The 20,361-nt window shown below is 48.6% G+C and overlaps 1 protein-coding gene across 1 annotated transcript; it reads right to left on the bottom strand.

The window, feature by feature from the left end:
• Positions 1-10,644: 10,644 nt before the first annotated feature.
• Positions 10,645-18,278, bottom strand: cidec (cell death inducing DFFA like effector c). The gene is made up of 6 exons (XM_061070492.1): positions 18,190-18,278; positions 17,497-17,565; positions 16,851-17,004; positions 12,858-13,007; positions 11,988-12,178; positions 10,645-11,039 (listed from the first exon to the last, which is right to left on the bottom strand). The coding sequence occupies exons 2-6, from the start codon at positions 17,547-17,549 to the stop codon at positions 10,859-10,861; spliced, it is 729 nt and encodes a 242-aa protein (XP_060926475.1). The 5' UTR covers positions 17,550-17,565; positions 18,190-18,278; the 3' UTR covers positions 10,645-10,858.
• Positions 18,279-20,361: the final 2,083 nt, after the last annotated feature.

The raw sequence follows: 20,361 nt of genomic DNA, 5'->3' as shown, positions 1-20,361 counted from the left end.
TTTACGCAAGACAATCTGGCACTGAAGCAGAGACAGGAGCAGGCTTATATGCAGCCAGGGCTGTCACAGGTGTGGAGAGTTGGCCTGATGAGGGGGCGTGGCTAACAGGTAGAGTGGAGCAGAGACAGAGGAGTGGAAAAATACCAGCAGACAGGAGATGAGCAGACTGTGACAGAACCCCCCCCTCAAGGGACGGCTCTCGACGTCCCAAGACGAATGGACCAAACCGGGTGGGAGGCGGGGGCCTGGAGGAGGGCTAATACTCGTCCGAGAGCCCAGTGTCCATCTCCAAGACCCTGGTCCCGGGGAGACTGTCGTCGCTGTCGTTTGGGGACTCCGACGGAGGATGTGGTCTGGGAGGTGGCCTGGTTCTGGACGTCTGGGTGGGGTTGCGTCGATGGAAATCCCTGATGATGGTGCGGTCCAAGATGTTCCTCCCAGGAACCCAGAACCTTTCTTCAGGGCCGTAACCCTCCCAGTCCACCAAGTACTGGAATCCCCTCCCACGCCGGCGAGACTGCAGGATACGACGGACAGTGTAGGCGGGACCTCCATCAATGAGGCGAGGAGGCGGTGGAGGTGGTGTGGCAGGAACCAGGGCGCTCTCTTGGACCGGTTTAACCTTGGAGACATGAAACGTGGGATGAACCCGCATGGATCTAGGGAGTTTGAGCCTCACTGCCACTGGGTTGACGATCTCCTGGATCTCGAACGGGCCGATGAAGCGAGGAGCCAGTTTCTTGGATTCCACCCGGAGGGGAAGATCACGGGTGGAAAGCCAAACTTTCTGACCCGGCTGGTAGTCTGGGGCCTTGGAGCGGTGGCGATTGGCGGCCGCGGTGTAGCGGTCAGCGGCCCGGAGTAGAGCCGCCCTGGCTCGGGTCCAAGTCCTGCGACAACGGCGGATGAAGTCCTGGACAGAGGGGCAGGATGTTTCTTTCTCAAGTGCCGGAAAAAGCGGTGGTTGGAACCCATAGGTGCACTCAAAGGGGGAGAGACCGGTGGCGGAGCTGGTCAAGGTGTTGTGGGCGTATTCTACCCATAGAAGCTGTTCGGACCAAGAAGTAGGGTCTTGAGACGTCATGCAGCGTAGTGCCGTTTCCATCTCCTGATTCTTGCGTTCGGTCTGGCCGTTGGACTGGGGGTGGTACCCCGAGGACAGGCTGACGGTGGCTCCCAGGAGCGAGCAGAACTCCCTCCAGAATACTGAGGCGAACTGGGGACCCCGATCAGAGACCACGTCCACTGGGATGCCATGGAGACGGATGACGTGGAGGAGGAGTAGTTTAGCCGTCTCTTTGGCAGATGGGAGTTTGGGCAGGGGCACGAAATGTGCCATCTTGCTGAACCTATCTACCACCGTCAGGATAGTAGTGTTGCCGCTGGATGGTGGTAGACCGGTGACAAAGTCCAAAGAAATGTGCGACCAGGGACGATGAGGCACAGGCAGAGGATGTAGAAGACCGGCAGGGGCATGATGAGCCGGCTTGTGCTGGTTGCAGGTGGGACAGGCATTGACGAACCCCCGAATGTCCTCATCCAGTGACGTCCACCAGAACCGGCGCCGCACCACGTCCTTGGTCCGTTGGATCCCTGGATGACAGGTAAGTTGAGAGCTGTGGGCCCATTGTAGAACCTCGGACCGGAGGTCAGGCGGGACGAACAGACAGTTGGGAGGGCAAGCACTTGGTCCGGGCTGGTCTTGGGCGGCGACCCTGACCTTCTCCTCTATCTCCCAGGTGAGTGTGGCCACCAGACGGGAAGAAGGCAGGATAGTGTCTGGGTCGGTCCTGTCCCCCTCCTTTTCCGAGAACTGACGGGACAGGGCATCGGGCTTGACGTTGCGGGACCCCGGTCGATAGGAGAGGTAAAAGTTGAAGCGGGTCAGGAAGAGTGCCCATCGAGCCTGGCGGGAGTTCAGTCTTTTGGCGGACTGGAGGTACTCAAGGTTTTTATGGTCAGTCCATACCAGAAACGGCAGTTTAGTCCCCTCGAGCCAGTGTCGCCACTCTTCTAAAGCCAACTTGACGGCGAGGAGCTCTCGGTTTCCAATGTCATAATTCCTCTCTGCCGGGGTCAAACGTCGGGAATAGAATGCGCAGGGGTGCAACCTCTGGTCGGAGGCTGCTCTCTGGGACAAGACAGCCCCCACTCCCGAGTCGGAAGCGTCCACCTCGACCACGAACTGCCGTTCAGGGTCCGGTATTTGGAGGATGGGGGCCGAGGTGAATCGTGTCTTCAGGGCCAGAAAAGAGTCATTGGCGGCCGTGGACCAGAGAAACGGAACCTTGGAGGAGGTAAGAGCTGTGAGGGGGGCCGCCACCGAACTGTAGCCCCTGATGAACTTCCGGTAGAAGTTGGCGAAGCCCAGGAAACGTTGCAGCTGCTTGCGGGAATCAGGGGCGGGCCAAGTGGTGACGGCAGAAACCTTGGCTGAGTCCATCTCCACGGTCCCTCTCCCTACAACGTACCCCAGGAAGGAGACAGACGAGACGTGAAACTCACACTTCTCGGCCTTGATGAACAGGGAGTTTTCCAGCAGACGTTGGAGGACCTTCTGGACGTGATGTACATGTTCCTCTCTGGAGCGGGAGAAGATCAGAATGTCATCAAGGTACACGAAGACGACCTTGTTGAGCATGTCCCTGAGCACGTCGTTGACCAGAGCCTGGAAGACAGCAGGAGCGTTGGTGAGGCCGAAGGGCATCACCAGGTACTCGTAGTGACCAGTGGGGGTATTGAACGCCGTCTTCCACTCGTCCCCCTCGCGGATCCGGACCAGGTGGTAGGCGTTGCGCAGGTCAAGCTTGGTGAATATGGTGGCCCCCTCTAGGAGCTCGAAAGCTGAGGAGATGAGAGGCAGGGGGTACCGGTTCTTGATGGTAATGTCATTCAATCCACGATAATCAATGCAGGGGCGGAGTGTCTTGTCTTTCTTCTCCACGAAGAAGAAACCTGCTCCAGCCGGAGACGAGGAAGGGCGGATGATGCCTGCCGCTAGACCGTCATTGATATATGTCTCCATCGCCCCCCTCTCAGGAACAGACAGGGAATACAGGCGTCCTCTGGGCGGCGTGGCACCGGGCTGGAGGTTGATGGCACAGTCATAGGGCCGATGTGGGGGCAGGGAGGTTGCCTTGGCCTTACTGAAGACCTCCCTGAAGTCCAGATACTCAGCCGGGACCCCCAGCACATCGGTAGAAGAACTGGTCGTGGCAGAAGGTCGTGGTGTGGCGGCTTGCTTGAGGCAGACCTGGTGACACGATGAACTCCACCCCAGGATCGCCCCTGTGGTCCAATCAAGGTGTGGATTGTGACGTCGGAGCCATGGGAACCCCAGAAGGAGAGGATGACGAGGAGAGTGCAGGATGTGAAACTGGAGTGTTTCATGGTGGTTCCCGGAAATTAACATCCGTATAGGCACTGTCAGGTGGGTCACAGTTCCCAGAAGTCGGCCATCCAGAGCGTTGGTGGAAACTGGAGCTGGCAGGGGAATCTGACCGACACCCAGCTGCAGAGCTAGGTTAGAGTCCATAATGTTGGCATCAGAGCCAGAGTCAATGAGGGTGGCGAGGGTCTGGGATCCCTCAGGCAGTAGCAGGCGGACCTGGCACAGGGATCGTGGGCTGGAGGAGGAGCTAGATGTATGACTCACCAGGAACTCCTTCCTTCCTGATGAGCCCGACCTTTTAGCGGGCACCTGGAAATAAAGTGTCCCGCTTGGCCACAATACAGGCAGAGGCTCCCCTCGCGGCGTCTCCTCCTCTCTTCTGGAGTTAGACTGGCCCGACCCACCTGCATGGGTTCAGGCTCCCCTGAATACCGGCAGCCAGAAAGCATCGATACGTCGGAAGCCGCTGGTGAAGGGGCGGGCTGGCGTCGTCCTGCGAGCCCCTGATGTTTCTCCCGCTGTCTCGCTTGAATGCGACGGTCGATGCGGGACGCCAGCTCAATGATGCCGTCGACAGTGGTGGGAAGGTCGTATGAAATCAGTTCGTCTTTAATGTAGTCAGCGAGCCCCATCAGGAATGCGTCGCACTGGGCAGCCTGGTTCCACTCACTGGAGCTAGCCTGGGTGCGGAAGTGGATGGAGTAATCGGCCACTGAACGAGACCCTTGCTTCAGACCCAGAAGCCCTCCAGAAGCGTCCGGACCTCGGGAAGCTTCTCCGAACACTTTGCGGAGCTCAGCGGCGAAGGCTTGGAAAGTGGAGCACGCAGGAGTGCGACGCTCCCACTCGGCTGTTCCCCACAGCCGAGCGCGCCCCGTCAGATGATTCACGGTGAACGCCACCCTGGCGTCTTCCGAAGCGAAGGTGTGGGGCTGGAGGGCAAACAGGATGGAACAGTTCGTGAGGAACGGGCGGCAGCCCTCCGCGTCTCCGGCGTAGCGTTCAGGAACCCCCACACGAGGCTCCGAGGCGGAAGCAGAGGCAGCCGGGACTGGTAGAGGCTGGACTGGTTCTGGAGGCAGAGGGACAGCTTGAGCAAAAGCTGCGGCGAGTTGTTGGACCTGCGAGGCTAGCAAGGTAAACGCCTGCTCCTGCTTAGTCACCGCCAGTCGAACATCTGCTGAGTTCGAAAGCAGCAGCGCCTCGTGGTGCTGGAGCATCGCCTCTACCTTCTCCAGGCGATCCATCGGCGTGTGCGCTGGGTCCATGTCTGGCCAGATTGTACTGTCACGGGTATGGTGAGGACCCAAATGCAGCACAGGCAGACGAGATCTTAATTGGTAATGAACTTTATTTTTCACTGCAGTCTAAAACAGTTCTTAACAGTGGCAGGGTGAAAAGTCTTTGTTCCCAGTGATCTTCAGCGAGATCCGGCAAGGAGTGAGTCTGGTGTTGCTGAGTGGAGGCAAGGTCCACAGCAGGAGGATTACCTAGATGCAGACAGGTTCAGTGGTGAGCTGTGTAGCAGGCCGGAGCAGGTAGCAAGCAGGTGGCAGGCAGGTAGCAGGCAGATAGCAGGCAGATAGCAGGTAGGTAGCAGGTAGCAGGCCGGAGCAGGTAGCAGGCAGATAACAGGTAGCAGGCCGGAGAGAGAAATGCTGGAGGTCAGGCATTTACGCAAGACAATCTGGCACTGAAGCAGAGACAGGAGCAGGCTTATATGCAGCCAGGGCTGTCACAGGTGTGGAGAGTTGGCCTGATGAGGGGGCGTGGCTAACAGGTAGAGTGGAGCAGAGACAGAGGAGTGGAAAAATACCAGCAGACAGGAGATGAGCAGACTGTGACACACTGTAGCGAATGTCAGTTACATGTTATGAAAATAAATTGTTTATTAGTTGTATTAGTTTATTATACTGTATATTCAGGTATTTAAGTTGTAAAGGGATAGTTTGACATTTGGGAAAGACATTTAATATCTGTCTTGAGATTTAGATTTAAAAATATTCCTTCAAGTTCATGATTTACATAGTTTGATGCAAGATATTTTATTTTGAAATGATCCAGCTGCAGGCATTTGAAACAGTATAATGAAAACCGCATGAAATGTTTTTCTCTTTTTATTGAGACTAGTTTTTGATTTAAACATAGTTTCAGTTCTAAACCTGTTCAGAATGATTTGTTTGTTTGACCTGTGTTTAAACATTTGTACAATGCAAAAAATAAAATGCCAGATTCCGATAAGACACGTAAGTGGCGCTTTTCTATTCTTGAAGACCACTCAAAATGCTTTCCATCGCGTTTGGCCAATTATCCATTCATACATTCATACAGTGCATTCATGTGCAGCCCTTTCTCTACCACACATAAATCACACTGTTGGCACAGCCATCAGGGGCAATCTTCGGTTCCTTATCTTGCCCAAGGACACTTTGGCATGCGGAATGGGATCTAACTGCTGACCCTCGAGAGTACGACCCGCTCTACCTCCTAAACCACAGGCATACACAGTGTGCCTCACTGTCGCGTTAATATCTGGAGCAGTTTACAGAGTTTACTTCACTTGCTCTCCGTACAGGGTTTTTACCACCCTTGATTACGGCCGTTGTTAAAGCTGAATCCACACTTTCTAGCCAGAAACCCAATCATCATTTATGTCCCAGTCATAAATATTTTGATTTCATATTGGAGCTGAGGAGCAGCTGGTAAATGCAGGCGTAGAAAATGGGGAAAAATACAGACTCAGGGGGAGAATATAAGGGAGAGTAATAACTGTTTTTAAAAAGAACTTCTTCAGGAGACTCATCTTTAATGTATGCACATCTTTCCCCGATGGGAGAGGATGAATCTGACAGATAACTTGAACGCACAGTAAGAGTACCTATTGCCTTTTTAAGTCATCGACTCGAGGACATGGTTGGTATTGGTAAAGTTATCTATTATTCAGGCGAGCGCTCCAAATGGTAGATGGGGCTAATTCATGTTTGAGTATCCAGGCTTTCACTAAGGTCCTTTGTGTTGTCCTGTTACCTGAATTATTTATCGCTGAGCAGATATATAGACCTGAAATGGCCAACGAAAGCTCGATGAAGAAGCAGATAGAAGAAAAGAAAGGGGGTAAAAGATGGAGAGAGAGAGAGAGATTAAAGGTGTCTGTGCTGACACAAGTGATAGACGACAGATGCTGAACAGAAAGCCACTTGGGTGATAAATGATGAGGTTACTTAGCTGCAGAAGGAGGCAATTAATAGACAATTAATCCAACTGTGTGTGAGCTGGAGTCAGGATGACAGAGAGGGGATGATGTTAACACACACACACACACACACACACACACACACACACACACACACAAACACACACACATCAAGCAGGTTTCGGTTTCCCTATCTTTCTCCCTGCTCACAATCAAAGCCGTCCACAGCAGCAGAGCACATGGACGGCACAGCGGAGCTACGGAATCAAACGCTTTCATCAGGACCTCTCTCTTCTTCTTCTTCTCCACCTCCACAATGTTGCTAAGAATCACCAGCACCCCTCCCCCTTTACTCCTCCTCTCGCCTGCTGTGTCTCACTGCATATTAGTTTCACTTTTACAGTCTTTCTTCCCCGTAAATCATCTATCTTGGGCTGTTTGGTTTTGTTGCAAACTGTTGCTGGTGAGATGGACACTACACAGGCTGTGGGTTGTATGAGAGCAGAGTATATAAGCCTGATTTATGTGATTCTGTGAAGGCACATTACAGATGGTGAGCAGCAAATTATTTCGTTCAAAAAAAGATTAATGGGAACTGCTCCTCTTACTGTCTAACTGCAAATAGATTGAAAAGCGTGAGTACATGTCATGAGTAATGCGAACAGCTCCATACAACAAATGGGGATTAGGTCTCAATTCATCATTTGGTCAACACAATATCAGAAAATGATGAAAATAAGCTTGACCGAACTTCAACAGACACAACTTATTTACTTAAGCAACAGGCTGAAATCTGAGGATATTTCAATTGCATCATAGAAGATGAAGGAAATCATCAAAAAGCTGGAGCCTTAAGTAATTATCAAATTCGCTGTAGATAAATGAATTAGCTGGTGGATGTCATTACACACAACAGGTTGGAATAAGACAAAACAGATGTGGCGAAACAACTATTTAGGTATAACCTCAAAATATTTAAGAATGAGGTTAAATGTACATTGATGTAACGACAAGGGGAAAAAAACACTTAATCAGGCCAATGTGAGCCCAATGTGTTTCCCCTGGAATTAATGAAAAGAGGGTTTAAACGTTTAATTAAAGATGTATTTCGTTAGTCTCTCCATATGATTGCGAAACAGTTGGAGATAGAGTCACAGTTCAGTAATAAATCGACACTGACGGGCAGTGAGAACGGATTAGCAGAGGTTCATGTCTTTTAAAAGATGCATGTTTGTGCCCCAGGCTGCTGGCGTGCGCAACAAAGCGCGGATGCAAACACACTGACAACACACAGACACGCACACTTTGATGTGCTGCGTGCACGGTGCGATGTTTCAGCGGACTGCAGGTCCCTGGGGAGCGTGGGAGAGATACACAGCCTCGGAGCCCGTAACTGTGTCAAGCACCCCCTCCCACACGCCAGCCCGAGGTTTCTAATAAAACACGGATTCCTCTGCGAAATCGATATTTCATGCGCTCCGTTGTGCCAAGCAGTAGGAGTGCAAGTATACACCCTTCTTTAGACTGGATAAAGTTGAATACAATATGCATTAACAAAGCAATGCTTCCACTTAAAATGATTTTGGTAAATGTCCGCAACATACATAGTAAATTACGCTGCGTAAAACTTCACCCGAGAGCTTTTACAAATACAAACAGACGTATTATTGATTAGTGAATCTTTCATTAACTTTCTAAAAGAACAATGTGAAAGACTGTCTCTTTTAAAATGACAGCCGCAGTTGATGCTGGACTGGATCCGTCAAGATACCTACGTGCCACCTGTTCGCCAAACGATGCGTGCGCATTTTACAATATAATGTTTTATCAGATAAACGGCTGCACGAATACCTGAGTTATAAAAAAAATAAAAACATTTTTATCATTTGTAAAAACTGGATTCTTACCTCTGGGGTTGGAGCCGTGCTCTCAGAGAACCATGTCCGCCACCTGTGTGCGCGCTAGTGGGAAGCGTTCCTCCTGTGGCACAGCAGAGCTCGGGCTCAGCAGCAGCTCCACCAGGGGGCACTGTCCTCAGCGAGCAGAGCTCAGACTCCTGCTGGATCCACGGAGGTCTCCGCTTTCAGGATGACTTCTACTGACTGAGGAGGAGGGGCCAGATATCAAGGTCACTCAGGTCAAACCAAATTTTGTGAGTTTTATTCATGTTTGCATTCACATTTTAAATGGTGACTCCATCCAATTCACACATAAAAACCTGGCTACACGTCTACAATCCTTCTACTGCACATGTGATTTGCCACTTTATCAACATATTTCATAATGAGATCAGGGACCACGTTCACAGAAATATTCTGCAAACTGTTTACATTAAACACGGGCAAAATATCTATTCTAGTCTGCAGGAAGAAATATAACACCACCCTCTCATTAACATTAAAATTTTGATTCAGAAATTCTAGAATATCTGGGTCCATAGCGTGGAGACCTCTGTAAACATCTCTTCTCTGCATATCTGAATCTCACAATGAACAGTTGAAAGGTCCACATTCGTTGTGGTTAACAAATAATGTGACAAAGAGGATTAATAATCAGTGGAGTGCTCTCTATAAATATCAAGTCCAATAATACTGTCCTTGTGTTTGTCATCCCCCCAAATGAGATTATGTTTTCCTTCGAGTTTATCTGTAAGCATTTTACGAAAACTACTCAAATTACCACGAAACATGAAACAGTGTGGTATAAGTCAGGAGAGACACCAAAGCGTTTTGCTGTGGGTCCGTATCAGGGGGCAGATCCAGCATTGATTTTTCCACTTTCTTCTACATTGTGAGAGAGAACATTTTTAGAAATTTCTCAACAAAAAATGCAGATATTTTCATGTAAAATGTATTTGAATATGTAGAAAAATCCATGAATAGGTTTCATTTCTGACAGTTTGTAAAAAACTCCATCTACATTGTATATGTACCTGTATATCCAACATGGTGATAGAGTCCAATCTGCCTTTGTGGAGGTACAAAGTGCCCTTCTGGTTTTGATATTTTCATTATTGTTTTGTTTTTTTTGTAGTATGGTGACCCTTAAGTTTTCATTTGGATCAGAAGTTGTTTCCTCCAGTGGACAGAGTATACTGTAAATCTGTAGTTCTGAGCTCAAACATCAAGTTCAACCGAGACAACAGCAGTTGGCACACACTTAAGTGAAACACAAAAAAAATGTTTCTGAAAAACTGAGAACCACAGCAAATGTAGAATAATGCATAAAACCGTCCACATGCACCACATGACTCATTTCAGTGCAAACAAAGACTTGGCACAGGACCAGTGTTCACTTTGACATCATATGCATGTGGGTGTGAAACTGGTTTTCGTGCTTTCTATTTGATGGGATTTAATTGATGCCACAGCAAAAACTTAACCAAAAAAAATGTGTTAATTCTCCCAGTGTTCATTGCCTCTACAGCTATGAAAACATGCGTGTGCTTCAAAACATTAGCAAACAGCGAACCAGCTGGTATCACACTGGGTATTTAATGAACTTTATGTTAACATGGACTGAATCAGAAATTACCAGCTGACTCTGTTTTCTTACAACCTGTGGACAAGAGAAGACGCTGGTCCACAGTGACGCTTCATCTCTTAACCCACTGAATCTTCCCATCAGAGGTTTCTGCTTCACGATGCATCCGACGGCCAATTTGTTTAAAACGTGTCCAGCTTTTTTCCCACTTTCCACGACAAGATGGCAAAAGTGGCGTTTCCGTGGCCAGCTGAAGCCTCCCTGCCTCTCTCTCTCTCTCTCTCTTTATGTATAATGGTTCGCTTCCCTTACCTCGCCTCCTGCAGCTGCTTGCGATCCCCCTTCTCTTCGCCTGCGTCTCGGAGGCAGGCTGCAGCTGGCAGGACAGTGCGGGCTTGGGGACAATTAGAGAAGCGTGGGAGAGACAGCTGGACCTGTGGCCAATTACAGCGACTGTGACCAGGAACCACACACATGCACCAGACTAATGGGCTCACACTGCACATCTTAGAGGACTTGTCGAATTAAATTAACTTTCAGGTTTGGGAAATAAAAAGTTTTATTTATTCATGTCCAAAGGAAAAGTTAGAGTAGTGAGTAAAAGTGCTTTCTGGGGGATAACATGTATTGTGGGACAAATAAATGTAACAGAGCAAGAAAGTGACTGTGAAGCGTGAGCTGTTGCAACATCTGCCATGTTTCCAACCTGCACCGATATGATCAGGTAAATATTGATCATTTCATCTGTGTGCTCAATATAAGAAATGTCCATTCCGCCATGCAGCTCGTCGTCAGTAGGTCATCTTTCCCAGCAGCATGCTCTGCAGCTGCCGGATCCTGCTCTCCTGTGGCAACGCCAGGCTCTTCTCTGCCTCCTCCTCCTCATCCAGCATCTGCTCGATGTAGCAGGACGTGCCCAGCAGGATGTGGCCTGTGGCCTGCATGGAGAAGATGGTCCATCGCAGAGCCTCCCTGTAAGGAACGATTTGGACATGACATGTGATTTGTTTGGATAAGTCATAGGAGGGTGAGCACTGTGGTGGCTCCCCTGCTGCCTCACTTGGGTGGGAAGCTAACAGGTGAGCCCACAGATTGCAAGGTACTAAGTCGACAATCAGACTCAACGGATAAATTTCTGTCTACGGTGTAGAACTCAAAATACTTCCACAAGCCGCTTTTCTCAGGTGCTATGTGTCCTGATTATCTGCTCATGGCTGATAAGCTTGCTCGCATCCTCCATTCTTGTGTCAAAACAACGTATCATTACTGACTTACTTACTCCACACCAGCTGATGAGAAAACGACTCACAACCTCAGAGGGATATTTCACACATCAACCACATCTCATGACGCTGAGAATTGACCCACACCTCTCACTCTGCATTGTGAGCTCAAAAGCCGAGTTTGTGACAAGTCTGCAAAATGTCATCCTCTCCGACCGAAGCTCCGTGTCAAAGCTGTAAACCGGCAGATCTCGTCAGCAATGACATAACTCCTCCCGAAATTAATCTGTGTAAAATCTAACCTTTGTTCTATTTTAGCTCTGCCGCCCACACGGGTGGACTCAGTACAGCATAACTTCATGCTTTACATTGTAGGGGCTGTGCACAGAATACGGCAACTGCTGTCAATGTGTTATTAAAGCAGCGGGCACACAGCAGGATGTGGACCAGATAATTACTGAATTGTTAGTGGGTGGCTGTATTGTCAAAAGGTGATGATCCGCTTGGTAATTTATGTATTAGAAACTCATTAAAACGGATTGAAATTCATCTCTAACTGAATTAACCTTTACCAAGGATCCCAAAAGGGCTTCAATGTTTCTTGGGAAAAAATAGACAAAACGGTTACGCAATGGTTCCACACAACAGCATATAAATCGCACAAGGCCTCATATATTTGGCGATCATTTTCACTCACTTCAACATATTTTTGGCAGCATAACAGCGCAGGTCATAGGACACGGAATAAGCACCGTACAGGGTCGCTTTCACGTTCAGGCAGCCAATGAAATCATTGGGGTTGTTCTTGTAGAGGTCGAGGGTCAGCTTGGCCACATCTGTCCGGTGATGCCGCCTCTGCTCACCGAGCTGATCTCTGGAGGGGCTGTCCTGAGAGGTGACAGAGGGGGGAAACATGAGTCAGGTCAGAGGGGCACAGACTCAGGTGGTGTGGCAGCAAACTGGACCGGATGACGCCTCCACCAGCCACACATAATGAGTGGAGCCGCTCCTGTCAGTGCTGATGATGATGGCGGATAACTACCAGGCAGGATCAATGCGAGGTCAGCAGGGTAAATATTTGGGGTGGGGAATGCAAATCATCTCCTGCTTCAATTTCATATGGAAATGAATTGCTTTTGGGCGAACATGAGTCATATTTGTTTGATACAACGAGGTCTGATTAATATTCAACACCAGCCTTTTCGTTTTTCCCTCAACAAATTAGGAAGAAAGAAACTAATCTCTGGTGCTCGCCTGTGTTCTGCCTCCGCACAATAACTGACATATTACTGCTCTATTCAGTCTGAAGGAGAAAAGGTTTGGTGCTATTCAATTTCACTGAATGGTCGATGTGTTATTCCTCGGACCTCAGATGCATGTACCGTCTTTATTCACGGCTGCTTCATTCAGGAGGGAGCGATCTCTCCGTCAGTCATTTTATTCATCAGAGACTCAATGACATAACAAAACAAAAGAAGACTATCAATATGTCAAGCTTCCCGCTGTGTGGTGCAGTGAAGCAACTGAACCACAGTGCCACCTAGTGGTTGGTGTGAAAAATACATACTGGATGTTGGCTCCACTTCTGTCCCTTTTCCAGCAGCACGAGGACAGTGTTGTCAGGCAGCGTCTGGAAGAACTCCTCTGTGTCCACGCCGGTGCCGTCTTCATCCAGCACCAAGGCACCGACACACGGGACGCTCAACGAGTCGCTGGCCTGAGACAGAGAGGGACGCACAGACAAATACACACGTGGATCACATGGTTAACAGGCCAGACTCACATTACTCAAGATAAATGTTTCCCCATATTAAGACATTGCCACAGACTCATCCGACTGTAACAATCTTGTGAACTTTAAGCAGCACGAGTTTTAAATGTGCAGGACAATCACAGATGCAATACATGAGTCACAGTGTGTGGTCATTTTAATCCTCTGCACACACCAGGGTGTCTCCTTGCTTCATCACTGTGTCTTCAATCTTACAGTTCCTTCAAATGCTGGACTCACTCTCACAAACCTCCTCTGCCACCTCACCTCCCATGCTCCTCCATCTCTCCTCACCTCCCATGCTCCTCCATCTCTCCTCATATCCCATGCTCCTCCATCTCTCCTCACCTCCCATGCTCCTCCATCTCTCCTCACATCCCATGCTCCTCCATCTCTCCTCACTTCCCATGCTCCTCCATCTCTCCTCACATCCCATGCTCCTCCATCTCTCCTCACTTCCCATGCTCCTCCATCTCTCCTCACATCCCATTCTCCTCCATCTCTCTCCTCACCTCCCATGCTCCTCCATCTCTCCTCACCATGCTCCTCCATCTCCCCTCACATCCCATGCTCCTCCATCTCTCCTCACTTCCCATGCTCCTCCATCTCTCCTCACATCCCATGCTCCTCCATCTCTCTTCACCTCCCATGCTCCTCCATCTCTCCTCACATCCCATGCTCCTCCATCTCTCCTCAAATCCCATGCTCCTCCATCTCTCCTCACATCCCATGCTCCTCCATCTCTCCTCACATCCCATGCTCCTCCATCTCTCCTCACTTCCCATGCTCCTCCATCTCTCCTCACATCCCATGCTACTCCATCTCTCCTCACATCCCATGCTCCTCCATCTCTCTTCATATCCCATGCTCCTCCATCTCTCCTCACATCCCATGCTACTCCATCTCTCCTCACTTCCCATGCTCCTCCATCTCTCCTCACATCCCATGCTACTCCATCTCTCCTCACCTCCCATGCTCCTCCATCTCTCCTCACATCCCATGCTCCTCCATCTCTCCTCACATCCCATGCTCCTCCATCTCTCCTCACATCCCATGCTCCTCCATCTCTCCTCACATCCCATGCTACTCCATCTCTCCTCACATCCCATGCTCCTCCATCTCTCCTCATATCCCATGCTCCTCCATCTCTCCTCACTCCTCCATCTCTCCTCACCTCCCATGCTCCTCCATCTCTCCTCACTTCCCATGCTCCTCCATCTCTCCTCACATCCCATGCTCCTCCATCTCTCCTCACTTCCCATGCTACTCCATCTCTCCTCACATCCCATGCTCCTCCATCTCTCCTCACTTCCCATGCTACTCCATCTCTCCTCACCTCCCATGCTCCTCCATCTCTCCTCACATCCCATGCTCCTCCATCTCTCCTCACATCCCATGCTCCTCCATCTCTCCTCACTTCCCATGCTACTCCATCTCTCCTCACCTCCCATGCTCCTCCATCTCTCCTCACATCCCATGCTCCTCCATCTCTCCTCACATCCCATGCTCCTCCATCTCTCCTCACCTCCCATGCTCCTCCATCTCTCCTCACCTCCCATGCTCCTCCATCTCTCCTCACCTCCCATGCTCCTCCATCTCTCCTCACCTCCCATGCTCCTCCATCTCTCCTCACATCCCATGCTCCTCCATCTCTCCTCACATCCCATGCTCCTCCATCTCTCCTCACCTCCCATGCTCCTCCATCTCTCCTCACCTCCCATGCTCCTCCATCTCTCCTCACAGCCCAGGCTCCTCCATCTCTCCTCACATCCCATGCTCCTCCATCTCTCCTCACATCCCATGCTCCTCCATCTCTCCTCACTTCCCATGCTCCTCCATCTCTCCTCACATCCCATGCTACTCCATCTCTCCTCACATCCCATGCTCCTCCATCTCTCTTCATATCCCATGCTCCTCCATCTCTCCTCACATCCCATGCTACTCCATCTCTCCTCACATCCCATGCTCCTCCATCTCTCCTCATATCCCATGCTACTCCATCTCTCCTCACTTCCCATGCTCCTCCATCTCTCTTCATATCCCATGCTCCTCCATCTCTCCTCACATCCCATGCTACTCCATCTCTCCTCACTTCCCATGCTCCTCCATCTCTCCTCACATCCCATGCTACTCCATCTCTCCTCACATCCCATGCTCCTCCATCTCTCTTCATATCCCATGCTCCTCCATCTCTCCTCACTTCCCATGCTCCTCCATCTCTCCTCACATCCCATGCTACTCCATCTCTCCTCACATCCCATGCTCCTCCATCTCTCCTCACATCCCATGCTCCTCAATCTCTCCTCACATCCCATGCTACTCCATCTCTCCTCACATCCCATGCTCCTCCATCTCTCCTCATATCCCATGCTCCTCCATCTCTCCTCACTCCTCCATCTCTCCTCACCTCCCATACTCCTCCATCTCTCCTCACTTCCCATGCTCCTCCATCTCTCCTCACATCCCATGCTCCTCCATCTCTCCTCACTTCCCATGCTACTCCATCTCTCCTCACCTCCCATGCTCCTCCATCTCTCCTCACATCCCATGCTCCTCCATCTCTCCTCACATCCCATGCTCCTCCATCTCTCCTCACATCCCATGCTCCTCCATCTCTCCTCACCTCCCATGCTCCTCCATCTCTCCTCACCTCCCATGCTCCTCCATCTCTCCTCACCTCCCATGCTCCTCCATCTCTCCTCACCTCCCATGCTCCTCCATCTCTCCTCACCTCCCATGCTCCTTGATCTCTCCTCACATCCCATGCTACTCCATCTCTCTCCTCACCTCCCATGCTCCTCCATCTCTCCTCACATCCCATGCTCCTCCATCTCTCCTCACCTCCCATGCTCCTCCATCTCTCCTCACATCCCATGCTCCTCCATCTCTCCTCACCTCCCATGCTCCTCCATCTCTCCTCACCTCCCATGCTCCTCCATCTCTCCTCACCTCCCATGCTCCTCCATCTCTCCTCACCTCCCATGCTCCTCCATCTCACCTCCCATGCTCCTTGATCTCTCCTCACATCCCATGCTACTCCATCTCTCTCCTCACCTCCCATGCTCCTCCATCTCTCCTCACATCCCATGCTCCTCCATCTCTCCTCACCTCCCATGCTCCTCCATCTCTCCACACATCCCATGCTCCTCCTTCTCTCCTTACATCCCATGCTCCTCCATCTCTCTCCTCACCTCCCATGCTCCTCCATCTCTCCTCACATCCCATGCTCCTCCATCTCTCCTCACCTCCCATGCTCCTCCATCTCTCTCCTCACCTCCCATGCTCCTCCATCTCTCCTCACCTCCCATGCTCCTCCATCTCTCCTCACCTCCCATGCTCATCCATCTCTCTCCTCACCTCCCATGCTCCTCCATCTCTCCTCACCTCCCATGCTCCTCCATCTCTCCTCACATCCCATGCTCCTCCATCTCTCCTCACATCCCATGCTCCTCCATCTCTCCTCACCTCCCATGCTCCTCCATCTCTCCTCACATCCCATGCTCCTCCATCTCTCCTCACCTCCCATGCTCCTCCATCTCTCCTCACATCCCATGCTCCTCCATCTCTCCTCACATCCCATGCTCCTCCATCTCTCCTCACATCCCATGCTCCTCGATCTCTCCTCACATCCCATGCTCCTCACTCTCTCCTCACATCCCATGCTCCTCCATCTCTCCTCACCTCCCATGCTCCTCCATCTCTGCTCACATCCCATGCTCCTCCATCTCTCCTCACCCCCCATGCTCCTCCATCTCTCCTCACATCCCATGCGCCTCCCTCCCTCCTCACCTTGTTCATCAGGTCCTGCAGCGTGTCGGCCATGATGCCCTTCTTCACACTGCAGTCGGCATTCGTGACTCTGAAGGGTCTCGTCCGAGGAGCTCGACCTGAGAGGAGCTGCTGGGTCATGGAGGCGCTAGCCGACACGCTGGCTGTCACACACCTGAGAGCCAAACGCAAAACATTCAGCACAAAGGTAGAAGATAAACAGGGAATGCTCACATATCCCACCGCATTTGTCAGTTTATTATGATGAATTGGAACCTACATAAACCAAATTGCTTTAGTATTGAAAATTGGTTAAAAGATTTTGTGTATATATTGTCAATGGAACAGGATTACGACCATGGTGAGGACGGGCCCTGGATCTTTATAAGATCATATTTGAAAAATGGGTTATGTGATTAAACTGAACAGTTATTGATCCGTACCTTCACCCCCCAACTGGTTTGCTTTGTTTTATGGTATCTGTTTCTTTTGATTTATGAGTGTTTTCAGTCAGTACATTTATGTAGTGTGTCAGTGTTCAGTGCCTGCCATGTATCTGTATACAAGCAAACTTATTTAATGCAAGTCAATAATAATTTTTTTTAATTAAAAGAGTTAAACCTTTCTATAAACTGATCATTATCAGCTGGCGAAGCAGTGGTCTTACTTGGAGAGGGTGGACGGAGTCAAAAGGCTGAGAGACTTCATGGCATAATCCATCTGGGGGCACCTCAACCTGTAATTGAAGTTGCAGTATTAGTAGATTTCAACTGCAAAGCAACACTCATCTACTAGCAAACAGTTCAAGAGGCCTCACAGAAAAGGAAGAGCAAGTTATACTTTTATTTTCTGTTATTAAACTCCAATGGCACATATCTCCATCGACGCCCAACAGTCCCATTAAATTCAACCTAGCCACACCAAATGACTCAAACTAGATATTAGTTCAGTTAATGTGCCTGATATTTTTCATCCAGAGCCACAAATTAATCTCTGGGAAATAGGTAGAAACATGAAAAAATTTCCAATTTAAATGTTAAAGAGTGAAAAACTAAAAATCATGTATCTGCCCAAAAATGTAACGGGTTCTATCCAAACCACATCCTTCCCCTAGGGTTGGTGGTATCCATCCAGTAGTTTTTGTGTAGTACTGCAATATATCAATACAAACGAACGCTGATGGAGGTAATGAAACCAACAATCTGAAGTACATTGGATTTACTCTCCAGGCCTTTACAAATAAATGTATTATAACTAGCTCATGTGTAAAAATAAATATTCGGCCAAAATAAACTACCCACTTTTCACAAAAACGTCCCAGTAAAACAATTTTCTAAATCTATAACACAGATGATCTTACACAGTTTCAGAAAGGTGTCCCTTCTCCGTCCTGAGTGCGTTTGAATATAATCCTATCGCAGTCTTGTTGCTCTGAAGTGCTGCTGTTGCCTGAGTTTGCACCACTAATCCTCAAGTGATGATTCACACTCTTCTCTTGTTGCAGATTCTTGCACCACTTGCTCCCTGAACTTTGTGCTGATGACTATTGATCCAGTTACCAACCATCAAGCTTTATTGAGCAACTGTCCATGAAAAGTCCCACCCAGCCCTGGACTCCAGTTTGATATTTATACACAAACATAATGAGATTTACTGAGCAATTCAAAAGGGTCAATTCCCCTAATGCTACTACAGAGGAAACAGTCCCTGTGAAAACCACCTGGATTATTCAGATTAACCTGTTTGGAAAGACTATTTTTGGCTTAATGGTGAGAGTGTGCTTTTTAAGTTAATAAAAATGTTTTTGAATATTGTCTACTAGAGATTGTCAAAATACTTGCCTGTTGGGTTTTTTCTTTGTTTTTTCCTTTCCTTCCTCTTTTCTGTTTTCCTTCTCGTCAAAACATTAGTGTTTTCATAACCCTATTTCTGTGTTCTTATTTAGATATGTGAAATACGTTGTGATGCACTCGGAGAAGAGTGGTACTTCTAAGACGGTTTATTCTAATAAAACTATTTAAATCTGATGTCAAATACAGTCATGACATCACACTTACATGGAATAAGGATATAGACAAAAAAGCAGGAGGTAGCTGCCACTTTCTGCTTGAATTGTCTCCCTGAATTGTAGATCAGAAAAGGAGAATAAAGTTGGGGATCATCTAAATAAAATGAGTTCCCACTCTACCCAGGACTGTTGTTAGTAGTCCAACTTCATATTAAGCCCGAGGTCAGAGGTCAAGGAGAATATGACGATTACTGAAAAGCATCTTGAACATTTTCAGAGTGAGATCATGGTTCAATGTTCACCTCCTTATCTTACAAGTGTAGGATGAAGCAGACAGGGTGTGTCATCACATCATGTTACACAACAACAGCTACAGGTAGACCGACCTCACCCGTGTGCACCAGTGACATCATTTAAAACCCAGGGAAGATGTGAAAAAGATGCGACAGGTTCCACTTTAAATCTGCTGTTTTAGTAGGAAAAGACTGAGCCACTGCTTCTTTCATAAAGCAGGAGAATGTTTCGATTTCCTTGTTAGAGAAAATGTCCCACTGTCTGTTAATTTAAAACAACTGAAGGGTTAAAGGGGTAAGAATAAACGTGTCTCTGTGGACTGGATCAGAAGTGACTCTCACTTACACTCCTGCTGCAACAGTAGAAATCTCTGCCCTGCTCAAGGGCTCCATACACTTAAATACACATGAAAGAGCAGAGAGTAATCTCATCGCTGTTCTCTTCAATAATTCAAATGACATTGCCAGAGGCTGTGTTTCAACCTGTGTTTTTTTTTACGTTTACACACACAGCTGAGCAGCACATAAATGACACTCACTCATACACACACACACACACACACACACACAGACGCACACGCACACGCACACGCACACGCACACACAAACACACACACACACGATCACAAATTAATCTTGCTGACAAATAATCAGGCCTGACATTACATGTTTGACTAGATGACAGCTTATAACATGTGTTATCGTCACGTACACACTGATTAAATGAGAAGTGCAAGGAGAAAAGCTGTTAAAATTCACAGTGACCCAACATGATGTCAGGGGAACAGAGGAAAATGTCATAAGGACCCAGTGAGAAAATGTGTTTTCTACAATAACATATGTGTCTGCAGCATTCAATTAATAAAATACATAAAGACCATATAGGATGATTAAATATATCATCAGTATGGGTTTTGATTGAAAATGTCTGTATCTCTTCAGCTCGTCACTTTAAACAAGCAGTTATGATCAATTAGTATAACAAAAAAAACTGTTAGAATGATATTACAGTCCGAGGTAGATTTGAGGGGAAGGGGATTAAACCCTTCTTAATAAGGAGTAGGTCTTATACAGAACCTAGCAGAATAAGTTCCCCTTCATGACGAATAAAGATGTACCACCACATCTTCACTCTGTACTAACAGAATATCTCCGGTTTTTGTATAAATTCTCCATCTTGTTTTATATATGACACAATAAAACATGATAAATGCGTTTTTTTATAAATCCA

Source organism: Limanda limanda, chromosome 4 (assembly GCF_963576545.1).
Source record: "Limanda limanda chromosome 4, fLimLim1.1, whole genome shotgun sequence".
In the NCBI taxonomy this organism is placed as follows: domain Eukaryota; kingdom Metazoa; phylum Chordata; class Actinopteri; order Pleuronectiformes; family Pleuronectidae; genus Limanda; species Limanda limanda.
This window is presented reverse-complemented; position numbering and strand designations above follow the sequence as displayed.